Raw genomic sequence first — 11638 nt, 5'->3', positions numbered from 1 at the left:
TGAAAACAAACTATTATTAAAATAAAAAAACGAAGTTGGGCCCTCCCCAGTGGCGCAGCGGGTTAAAGTGCAGCACCAAGAAGCTAAAGCCACTTCCGCATGAGTTCGATGCCCGCCCGCCCCGGAGGTGACCACATGGCACAGCAGACCCCTCATGACCTGCCCTCTGCTCCCCTCAGCAGTGTACTTCATCGATCGGCCTGTTCTGCTCCCCACTGTGTCTCTAGTGAAGCCTCTCACTGCCCCTGCACCTTTGGCCTGTACCCCAATTCTGTGTGCATAAATAAATCTTTAAAAAAAAACACCTCAAGTTGCTCATGCATCTACACACCATCCACTCAAAGAGACCAGGTGTGGTTGCTTCTGGGGAGAACTGGGCACCTGGGGTGACGGCTGGGAAAGGGATTAAGGTGTATACTGTTTGAACAGACTAGACCAGTTCAAAACCCAAAACCCAAAAACCCTACAAAATTATCTTTAAAATGCTCCACACCCCCTGCATGGCCCCAAACGCCTCCGAGATAGCCCAGCACTCCTCAGCCTGGGAAGATGAGGCTTCCCGACCTGACGCCGTGCCCCACCCACCCCAGGCAGCGGGCGCCCCTCACCCTGCCTGGGTCTCGCTGTGCCCACTCCAAGGCCAAGCTTCAGGGGCCTCCACAGGCAGGCTTCTCGGGGCCCACACTAGCGACATTTGGGGTGGGTCACTGTAGGGGAGCGGGGTGTCCTGTGCATTCTAGTGCACTTAGAACCATCCCTAGTGCCTAGACCTGGGATGCCAGGCGCACCCAGGGCCCCCGCCCCCCTTGTGACAACACCGTCAGGGCCGCAGTCCCCCTGCATTGAGTAACATTGCGTTGCAGCAGCCAGCAGGCCCCTTCATTCCCAGGACAGTGCCTGGTGCCCCTGTGTGTGGCATTTATCACGCTGGGCCACTGTGACCTGCGTGTGGCTCTTTCTACCCCGCTGCAGACTACAGGGCGCCCCAGGAGACCAGGAGTCTGGCAGGGCTACTCCCCACCCCTGCCACTCACTTGCGGTGTGAACTTTAAATACCCGGCCTCTCTCAGCCTGCTTTCTCCTGTCCAAAAGGGACGAACACCCCTTCCCCAGTACGCCGCGTTCCCTGTCATGGGCTACTGCCAGCCCACAGCAAGGGAGGGGTCCATGTGAGTCAGCCCTCGCTGGTCACTAACAAATGCTGGGTCTGTCCAGGGCACAGCAGGAGCCACCGGAAGGCTTCTATTCCCCCAAGTTCGCATCTGTAGGCAGATGGTCTGCAAAGGTTTCAGAGAGGAGGTGAAACCTGGTGAGGTCTTGAGAGGAAGCAGTTTGCCCTGGGCAGCCGGTGCTGGCTCACAGTGAGGACTGACAACACATGCAAGTGACACGAAGACCACCTGTGACTGGACTTAGTCACCCCAAGTCACCAAGTCTGCTGACACAGCCTTGCCTGGCCACCACGGGACCTCGCTCCAGACACTGCCCCATCAGGGGCACACTCGCCACCCATGCCACCTCCCACTCAGTGGTTTCAACGACCTTTAATAGAAACTTCCCTGTTTCTGACTGTCCCTCTCTCCAGAGGCATCTGGGCCAGGGTGTCACAGCACAGTGCGTGGACGTATCACCCCCACCCCCCAGAAAGGGTCAAGTAGAGGAGGCAACGTGGCAGTGAAACCTCCCTGGAGGTTTCCTCAGTCCCCATCTCCAGGGGGCATTTGGCTCTCGTGACAGACCCACAGAAAAGGGCCTTCCACAGTCCCAGGGCCAGGGAGGGAGTTGAGTCCAATCCAAGTGTGTGTGTCCACCCTGATCTTGAAGCAGAAGGTTCTGGGGCTGCAGTTCCGCCTGGGGACGCCCAGGAGGCAGCTGCTCACCCCTGGGGTCTCTCTGGGCCTCTGCAGACACCTTGCTCAAGCCTCAACCCAGACAAGAAGTGGAGGAAGAGAGCTGGGTCCCCCGCAAGGTGGGTGGGGAGACCGGTAGCTGCAAAGCAGTGACAGTGAACAGTGTTTCCCCAGCCGGTATTCAAGAGCATCAGAGAAGCCTCAGTTGAGGTGCACCTGTCTCTGGCTTGCGGCCGGCTGGGTGCGAACTCTCCAAGGCAACAGAAACTCTAAGAGCGGTGAGACATCAAGAGCCTGGAGACAGCTACAGGGGTTCCCTAGGGCCCTGAACCCCAGAGACTGCCGGGCAGTGATTGATTGTGGGCAGAGGAAAGGTCCGAGGTGGCTGGGTCCGGCCAATTAGGGATCGACGAAGGAGACAGCGATGTAGCGGGTGCCCTTGGTGGTGGGGAGCCCCTCGTGGTAGTGCGTGAGCCGTCCGGGGTGCATGAGGGTCCATCCCTTCCGTGGGGCGCGTATGGAACAGTTGTAACGCAGGAACCGACAGCCCCCACCCTGGGAGACAAGAAGTGTCAGTTCCCCACCAGCAAAGGGGCCTTCCCCCACCACCACCCATTCTCTCATCTGAGCCCCCTGAGCCAAGTAACCCTCAGCACAGCCCACCCAGGGAGACCTGTGGGGTGACAGCCAGAAGCTGCCCAAAAAAGACACTCAGCAACACTGAGTGATCGAGAGCCTTGGCGTCGGGGGGCCCTGGGCAACATCAGCTACACGTACCCTCTGCTAACTTCGCAACCAGCTGAACCTCAGTTTCCCCTTCTGGAAAATGGGCATTAAACTGCACAGCATTGTGGGAGTTAAATGAGGTGATACAAGTAAGCGCTTAGGGCCTGGTTTCTTGATCTCAGCACTATGGACATTTCCAGATGACTTTCCATTCTGTGGTCACAAGACCTATCAGGAATTCTACCAGCGTTGCCAAGTGTAAGGGTGTGTCAACCGTGCAAAGCGCCCTCAGGCTGTCAGGCAGGTAGGGATTGGCTTCATGGATCCCTGCATCACATCCACAGGGCAGACAACTCTTGTCGCGGGGGGCTGTCCCTGTTCACCAGATGCCAGTAGCAGCCTCATAGTTGGGGTAACCAAAAATGTTTTCAGATATTGCCAGAGTCCCCCAAGGAACAAAATCACCCCTACGGAGCCCTGGCATATTATAAACTCTTAATTTACAGCTGTTTTTACAGGTGTCCTTTACAGCACCTGGCAAAGTCGTGCTCCAAAAATCCCTTTAAACATTGTAGCTTAGGGCTCTCCCTAGTGGCAAGCACAGCACTACAAAGCTAGTCACTGCTGCTTCCACACGAATTTGATCCCTGGCCAGGGAGTGACCCCCAGGGCACAGCAGACCTCTCCTGTCTCCCCGCTGCTCCCCGCAGCAGTGTATTTCAGTAGATCTACCTGTTCTGCTCCCCACTCTGTCTCTGGGAATCCTCTCATACACCTTCCCCCCCCATACCTCTGGCCTGTACACCAGATCTTGTATGTATAAATAAATAAATCTTTTTTTTAAAGTCTTAATTTAAGAAAAAAAATGTCGCTTAAGGAAGGAACGAATAAATGAATACCCAGCTGCTGGGCTGGTCAGTCACACCAGTGGCTTCCCTTGGGACCCTGAGGCCCCCAGAACCGCCCCCTCCCCACCCTCACATCCTGCTGCTTGAGGCCCCTGCAGCTTCCTGCCTGAGCCCAGACCCTGCTAACCCTGAACCTGCTCCCCGAGAAGCCGTCTTCCAAGAATGAGGAAAACCCCACACTCACTGCTCCCAGCTGCCGTTCCTGAGTGCTAACTAGGAGTACGCCATCACCTGGACGAAACCATTCAACCCGCACAGCAAGTTCTGGAGAACACTTTCAGTTTCCCACAGAAGACTCAAGACTGCATGAAAGAGAGAGGCTAAAAATATGCCTGAGGCCTAGGAAGGGGGGGGGGGCGGCAGGCTCACCTTCACCTGATGCATTTGTCCCCAGGACCCTGTCCTCTGACAAAGGTGCCCTGGCCCCCCCACTTCCAGGGAGGGCCTGGCTCCCTCCTGCTACGCTGGTGCCCTCTCCTCAACCACCCAGTGCACTGTTCACCAGCCAGCCCCTGCTGCCTGGCCCTGGGCCGAGGAGACCCCTGCTCACCTCGTAATCCACCCCAACTCGGTTCAGGGCGATGTTGATGGTGAAGGTGGAGGCGTCGTGATGGGGCACCAGAGAGGGCTGTTCATCAGGCTTGTAGCGGACCACGAAGGCCAGATCGAACTGGGCCTGCGCTCAAGAGAGACAGATCAGGGTTAAAGAGAGGCCCCAAGGGCAGGGAAAGCAGGGTGCGGGGGCAGCCCCCACCCCGTCTGCTGTCAGCTCTCTGAGCATGTCACGTGCTCTCAGTGCGCAGGACAGTGGCTGGTACCCAGAAGGTTCTCAGGGAGGCTCTGGGGAGGGAGGGAGGAACAGACCCGCTGGGGAGAAGGGAAGAGGAAACACAGGGTGCGGAGGGGAGGGTGGGAGGATGGAGGCGGCTGTCCCCACAGCACTTTCTGGCAAAGATGGATCAAGGCGGTGATTCCTTGGGAGCAGGGTGCAGGCAGGCAGAGAAAGCCACGTGGACAGAGCGTGACTGGGGGGACAAAGTCAGAGACACTCAACGGAAGGGTGAGTGCTGGGGCCAGAGGAACCACGCCAGGAAGGGGCACGCAGGGCGCGTGCAGGGGGCTTATTCCGTGGGCTGCATTTAAGGACCAAGGGGTGAGGCTAGAGAAAGAGGCAGGGAGTCACCCCGGCCAGGCCCCGCCCCACCCCCAGGTCCCGCCCCGCCCCGGCCCGCCCAGGTCCAGGCCCGCCCCGGTGGCCGCCTTATCTCCTACTGTGGCCCAAATGTTAAGGCCATGAATGCATCTCCCCTATGCTCCCAGGAGGCCCACCCTGGTGTAGTAGCCGGGGTAGAGCTTCTCCGTCATCGGGGCAATGTACTCCACCAAGAACTTGTGCCACTCGCGCTCAAAGCTGATCTGGTTCATGTGGATGTCGATGGTCGGCACGTTCTCATAGCCACCTTGGATGCGGTTGTCCTGGAAGTGACCACGGGTGGTGGGCAGAGTGCTACAGACAGGCCCCAGATTCCCAGCCCCTGCTCTCCAGGCCCCTCCCCTTGGCCTGGGCCCAAACCGGGCAGGTTTTGCAGATGTAATGAAGTAACTAGTGAGTTGACTCCTGGTTAATCCAAAGGGAGACAGTTCTGGGTGGGTCCGGCCCCCTTTAAAGCAGGATCTGGAAGAGACTCCATCTCCTTCTGGCCTGGAAGAAGCAAGCTGCCTTAAACCCTAAGTGGCAAGGAAATGACTTCTGCCATGTGAACTTGGACCAGAACCCTGAGCCTCAGAGGAGAGCCCCACCCCAGCAGACACCTCCAGGGCAGCTTCTGAGACGGAGCAGAGCACCCAGCTAACCGCACGTGGACTGCTGACCCAGACACTGGGGGGCCTAAGTGGGTGTTGTTTTAAGTTTGGGGTCATTCTTAGACACGAAGAAAACTAATGCACAAGATCAGCTCTGGCGCTGGGGTTGATCCAGCCCCCAGCCAACCGCATGGGCTCTGCCATTGCTGCACCGGGCATACCGACTAGCTTCGGTCAGCAAAGTATGCAGACTGGGCCACTCACCAGCACCATGGGCAAGTCCAGCTGCCAGGTCAAGGTTAGATGGCAGTGAGGCACACAGACCCGCGGGCGAGCACCTTCGAAAATGGCGCCTGAACTTCCCAAGGAGAGTGCAGATATAGAATTCCTCCCTTCAGCCTCTCCCTTCTGCCCTGCCACCTGCTCCGCTGTCTGTGAACTTGGCATTGATAGTGCTTCCTGATGCTTCTTCATCCCACCCTTGCCCACCCCCCCATTCCACACCCAAACTAGGGAAGAAAGGCAAATCATTCCAAGCCAGGAATGAGAGCCAAACACTGAACATTAAGGCCACTCACCTCACCAGGAAGAACTCCTGGGATGAAGCCCCAGGCTCTCAGCCCTCTATTTCTAAGTGCCCTTAGGCACCCTGCCAGTACCCCCTCGAAGGGTCCTCGCTTGCCAGGGAAAGAGCCCAGAAGCGGGCATGGTGGAGGGCTGGCCACGCCCCCAGTCCCACCTTGTTATCCCCCAGGGACCACTGGCCATAGTTCTCCATCTCTTCCACCAGCTCGTCGCAGGCGGTGTCTGTGAAGATGGGGAACCAGTAGACATCGGGGCAAGGCTGTGGGAGGGCAGGGACTCAGTCACAGGGGTCCAGAGGGCCGCCACCACATCCTCCCCTGCCCCCCAACACCCTCGCAGACAAGGTCCACTCCCGCCCCATACCCTACACTGTGGGCGCTCCCAGTGCCCTATGGAGCAGGGTCTGGCTGAAGCTAGACAGACTGAGTGAGCTGCTGAGGAGAAGGAAGCACAAAGATGGCTGCAGGGCTGCTGGTGCCAGAAAGGGCATGTGGGCATGGAGGGGCAGAGGCCCGCAGGCTGCAGGGGAAGCAGGAGCCCCCCTGCTCTGTGCTCCTGGCCCAGGGGCCATGGTTCCGTTGAGACCACACTCACATCCCATCTCCTGCTGGGCCTGGGAAGAAGCCCCAGGCGCCAGGCCCTGCAGGCTCTAGTGGAAAGTGCCAAGAGGCGGGAGGGGCCATCCCGCTGCCCAGTCCCACCCAAGCACTGCAGAGCACAGAAAGATGCCGCCCCTGCCCCATCAACTAGTTTTATTCCTGGCCCCTGACCCCACAACCGACGTGGGGGTCAATCAGGTGGCTTTGTTCCCAGAAGGCCCCAGTCCTTACCATCTCCACCAGCTTCCCTGCCAGGGCCTTGGTGTAGTTCTCATGGATATACTTCTCCTTCCAGTCCTGCGGGGAGTGGGGGTGGGTGGGGTCCTCAGGCTTCATCTGGGCCAGCTGGGGCTCGATCAGCCCCACAGACTGCTCAAAGAAGGGGGTCCTCCCTACAGGCCCCGCACAGTGTGAGTGAAGGTGTGAGGCCCCAAAGTTTGAGAGGCTCAAGTCACCAGCCATGGGCCATAGAGGGGGACCTCCTACATCCGGTCGCTCCTCCACTAGATGGCGCTGTCTCTCTGACCGCACCAGCCTGGACCCAACCCTAACTGTCCTCTCCTTACCAAACCCTGCAGTCAGGCCCCTTGGTGTCCCAGCAACTCCCATCCCTGCCCACCCACCAGGGTCTCACCTCGGGATTGCTGAACACCTCCCAGAGGTCATTGTGGAGGTGGGTGGTCTGGTAATTGTCCAGGGAGAGCAGGTGGCCAAAGGTATGGCGGTTGGTCAGAAACATGAACACATCCTAGGAGAGCAAGGCAGGATGGAAGAGACCTGCACCCCTCCCCTATGCACCCCCACACTGGAGTCCTGGCTCCACAGCCTCCTCTGCCCACCAAGTTCGAATTCACAAGATCAGGGATGGATCTCTCCAGTCCCTAGTATAGTCTAGTTCATCCCAGTAGAGGGATTCAATCCAGGATGGCTTCCTGGAGGAAGAAGCAGTGAATGAATGAACGAATGCATAAAAGACAATGCTGCTCTTCTGTCCCTGAAGCTTGGAGCACAGGAGAAACACTACCACACTGTCTTATTTTTAGATATAACTGCAAAAAAAGACAGAAGGTGGCATGGGGAGACAGGGTAAGGGTGTCTATTGGGCACATCATTCAGATGGAAAGCTCAGTGAAAACTGGGTCAACTACAATGACCCCACAGACCCCTGAGGACCAGCTCCCTCATCCCGTGCTCCTTGGATTCCACCCTACCCGGCAGTCTTTGAGTAAACCCACTGGGATTCCAGAAGCCCAATGGGAACAGGCATCCCCCATGCCGTCCCTGGGCTTCCTCTGACTGCCCAGTCCTGCTGACCTGCTGCCGGATGTTGGCGCAGAAGGACATGTCAGGGTCCAGCTTGCTGTGGTGGAAAAGGTCTGTCTGCCACAGCTCAGCCCGCAGGGCGCTGCCCTTGATCAAGTAGACGTTTGAGATGTAGGGCACGTTCCAGACGCCACTGAGGGAGAGAGAAGATGGAAGGGTCACACACTGGCGTGAGGGGTCATGGGCTGGGGCCTGGAGCCAGAGGGAGAGGGGGTCACGAGCTGGAGGGGCTTGATGGTGCTAACTGACCCTGCCCCCGCTACGCAGGCTCAGGTATTGTGAAGAAGTTCTTCTGCGTGTCTGACCTTGGTCTTCCTTGCTTTGGGTTAGGCAGGAATTTGAAGCCAACAACAGGGGAATCCGGAGGGTGTTGCAAGGCAGGAGGGAGACGGATGAGGGTGCCCACCCTGGTACTCACACGCGCCGCCCCTGCACAATGTCCACATAGTCTTCAGAGCGGGCGTAGTAGCCATCGGCACTCAGCGCCCCCCAGAAGTTTGACCACAACCTCCCGTGACGGGTCATCAATGGGGCGATGACATTCCTGCAGAAGGGAGCACCTCAGTGGGAGCCTCTCTGCCCACGGGGAGTCAGGGAGACCTGACTAGGAAGGGCGGGGGCGAGGGGGGCCTTTCAACCTGCATGCAGGGCAGTCCAGGCACCTTGCTGGCAGGGCTGGAGGGGGGGACTGGCCCATATGGTACCACGATGGGTCAGGGTACCTCCCCCACAGGGTAGCCAGGAAGTGGCAGGAAGGAACATCCCACACCCAGTCAGGTTGCCAGGCTGGGGCAAGTCCAGGTAAGAGATGGGGGAGGGGCTGGAGCAGCCCCCCCACAGCCTCACTTGTTCTGTTCGATCAGCAGCTTTAGGGTGTTGGGCTCGGTCAAGGCCACATCCGCGTCCACGCTGAAATAGTAGGTGCAGCCACGGTCCTGTCGGCACAGGTCTCTACAGAGGAAGGGGTGCGTGGGGGAGGGGAGCAGATGGAGGGTCAGAAGGGCTGCACCCTGATGCCAGGAGCCCCACAGGACCCCGCTGCAGCCCCGGCAGCTGCCCTCCCCACCCCACCCCTGCCGGTCAGCACCAGGTGCGCAGAGGCCAGGCTAGCCCTGGGTGGGCTGGACAGCACGGCCCTCCCACTCCGAGGCCCAGGCCCGGGCTCCAGAGGGAGCTCTCAAAGCCTACAGTATCCAGGAACCCGGTGCTGGGGGACAGCGTGGCCCACAGACAGGTTCCATACTGCCTGGGTGGGGCGAAACTGGTTCTGGGGGTTGGTATCTTGTGCCAGAGCCTCGAAGCGGTGCTTCTGTGCTCTGATCCAAACCCAGCCCACTGCCTGTCTGCAGACGGCTGGGGAGCTGAGGAAGGCTTGATATTTTTAAATCACTGGGAACAAAAAACCAAAAAAGAACATGGGCAAATTATACGAAGTTCAGATTCCGCTGCCCATAAACAGTGTCCTGGTGCTGCCGCGGCAGAGCTGACTGGGAGTCACGCAGAGGCACCAGCCGGCCCCGGAGAGAAGCTGACCCGCCGGGAGGGTCTAGTGCCACTGGCTGCTTGTGGGTTTTAGCAACGAGGGGGGTTGTGGGCAGTCAGTGTCTGTAAATCTCGTGTGTATCTACCTCTGGTCCACCTCGTCTGCCATCTGAACCCAAAGGAGGCTGCTGAGTCCTTCGCCACCCCCGCTCCTAGGTTACAGGACAGGGGGGTTCCCCATTGACAGATGGGGACACGGAGGCCCAGAGGATCCTGCTGGGGACCCACAGGACGTCTCAACTCCTGTCTCTCGGCCCGGTGCTCCTAATAACACGCCTCTGCTAGCAACAAAGAAAGCCGCAACCCCCGCTGGGCCCCAACTCACGCGCCCATGTTCCTGGCATCGGCGTCGGACACCCGCACCTCGGGGCCCACCAGCTTCACGGAGCGGAACTGGCCACTGTGCTCTTCCAGGAAGTCCTCCACCTGGGCCTTGTGGTGTTGCTCCTGGTGGGAGGGAAGTGAGGCAGGGCACGCTGCAGGCTGCTCCCACTGGTTCCTGGCACAACCTGGCTTCGGCTTTCCTAGCTCCACCTCTGCCCAGGCCTGACCTCCTGCGTAGAGCGCCCCCCTCTGGCCATCCTAAGATCGTCCTCCTGGCCAGGCCTCTCAGAACTTCGGTCACCAAGACAGCAGGCCCTGCACCGGGATTATGGGCTCGCTGGCCTGGGTGTGGCCCAGGGGCTACTTTGTCATGGAACATTCCAGATGTTTCCTGGAAGCACTGAGAAACAATAGCCCACAACCACTACCTGCCAGTAGAAGGGAAAGGGGAGGTTTGCAAATGAAAAATCTCCCAGCTCTCCTGGGATTAGCCTTGGGCCGTGGCCAGGTGCGTCACCTGTCTCAGCTTCTGCTCCCTCCCTTGGAAGGCAGGGGCCGTGCCTCCCTCACCCGTCACTGTGATGAGCTGAAGAGCCAAACAGAGCACACAGCAGGCCCTCCAACACTACCTTTTTCTGCACAAAGCCACAGTTTGCGGGCGATGCCCACAGCCTTCTCCTATCTCCCTGTGGCGTCTGCACAGCTGAGGGGGTGTCTGTGACACAGGCAGAGGCAGAGCCAAGGGGTGCAGACAGTCCGGTGGGGGGAGGTCCCCCCAGTGGAGGAAGCTGAGAAGACTTTAAGTAAGCAAAGACCCTGGACAGAGAGGTAGAATTTGGAGCGCGCCTCCAGGTCTGAGTTGGGGAGATCAGGGCACAGAAGCCGCGAGGTGGTGTTTTACCCACCGAGGGAGGCAAGGTAGGGAAGGAGCAGGAAGTTAACTGCAGGCCAGCTCCCCACAAAGCACAGGCCTCCAGCACCCTCACCCTACCCCAAGTCCCCAGAAGACACTTGAGGGGTGAAACCAATTTGACCATCCCCAGATCAAACCAGGGCTGCCTGGGACAGGGAGAGAGATGTTGACAAAAGAAACACATCTCGGTCTCTGCCCACAGCTGAGGGCAAAGCACTGGGAGCCGAAACCCTTTCACTTCCCGGGTGACAGGAGTGTCCTTTATTCCAATAAGGTGACTCTCAGTGGCTCCTGGGTCTGGCTGGTCGACAGAATGACCAAGCTGTGATTATGAGAAACTTGGAATGGTCGGCCCTGCCCACCATGCTCGAGAAGAAAGGACAGAAGTGGAGTTAGGCCTACATGCCTTCCCCAGTAAAATCCCCGAAGAACGGGGTTCGGGGAGCTGGGGGCAATTCGGCCCACTGCAAACGGGCCTCAACACACCTGCAGAGACTAACAGTACTGCAGGGACCCACTCCATGCAGCCCATCCTAGTGTTTACGCAGCGCCCGGCTCCGCCCCAGCCGCCATTCTCTTTGGCAGTGCTATTATGTCCCCTATTTAAAAGATGACAAAGCTGAAGCCCAGAGAGGTCGAGGAATGGGCCCAAGGTCACACAGCCAATAGAAACTGCGGTGCCGGGGTCCGCGCCGGCCTGACTCCACAGTCACCCAGCAAAGGGGGCCGCAGCCACCGCCTACTTCCACGCGGCCTGGATGAGCCCGGTTCGGTCAGTTCTCAGCGGTCTCGAGCCACCCTGCCACGCCTCCGAGCACCCACTACTCACGTGGTTGTGAATGAAAAGCCGCATCTGCTTCTGAGGATAACGGAGGTGCAGAAGCCGCTTGAAGAACAGGGACAGGAACGGCGTGGGCTGTTCAATAAACACGCCGACCAGGACGACGGGCAGCGCTTCGTCCTGCACGGGGAAAGGACGGCTCAGGAGTCTGGCAACGTCCAGCCGCTGTCCGGCCGCTGCGCTGGGTCCCTAGGGCCGCCCGAGGGCGCCGGAGCTGGAGGCGT

General features: G+C 58.9%; 1 protein-coding gene across 1 annotated transcript in view; it reads right to left on the bottom strand.

The window, feature by feature from the left end:
* Window positions 1-260: 260 nt before the first annotated feature.
* The window catches only part of PLOD1 (procollagen-lysine, 2-oxoglutarate 5-dioxygenase 1), a 21945-nt gene continuing 10567 nt past the window's right edge, over window positions 261-11638 (bottom strand). Inside the window, exons 10-20 of the mRNA XM_012722076.1 lie at window positions 11403-11534; window positions 9662-9783; window positions 8641-8745; window positions 8213-8338; window positions 7786-7927; window positions 7106-7219; window positions 6703-6768; window positions 6027-6131; window positions 4814-4960; window positions 4035-4160; window positions 261-2405 (exon numbers count right to left, since the gene is read on the bottom strand). Of these exons, the coding sequence (XP_012577530.1) occupies window positions 2250-2405; window positions 4035-4160; window positions 4814-4960; window positions 6027-6131; window positions 6703-6768; window positions 7106-7219; window positions 7786-7927; window positions 8213-8338; window positions 8641-8745; window positions 9662-9783; window positions 11403-11534 (1341 nt within the window). The 3' untranslated portion in view covers window positions 261-2249. The remainder of the gene's footprint in view (window positions 2406-4034; window positions 4161-4813; window positions 4961-6026; window positions 6132-6702; window positions 6769-7105; window positions 7220-7785; window positions 7928-8212; window positions 8339-8640; window positions 8746-9661; window positions 9784-11402; window positions 11535-11638) is intronic.

The sequence above is a fragment of the Condylura cristata genome, unplaced genomic scaffold (genome assembly GCF_000260355.1).
Source record: "Condylura cristata isolate star-nosed mole 26May11 unplaced genomic scaffold, ConCri1.0 scaffold00008, whole genome shotgun sequence".
Taxonomy (NCBI): Eukaryota; Metazoa; Chordata; class Mammalia; order Eulipotyphla; family Talpidae; genus Condylura; species Condylura cristata.
Note: the sequence above shows the minus strand (reverse complement) of the source record. Positions and strands in the feature narration are given on the sequence as shown.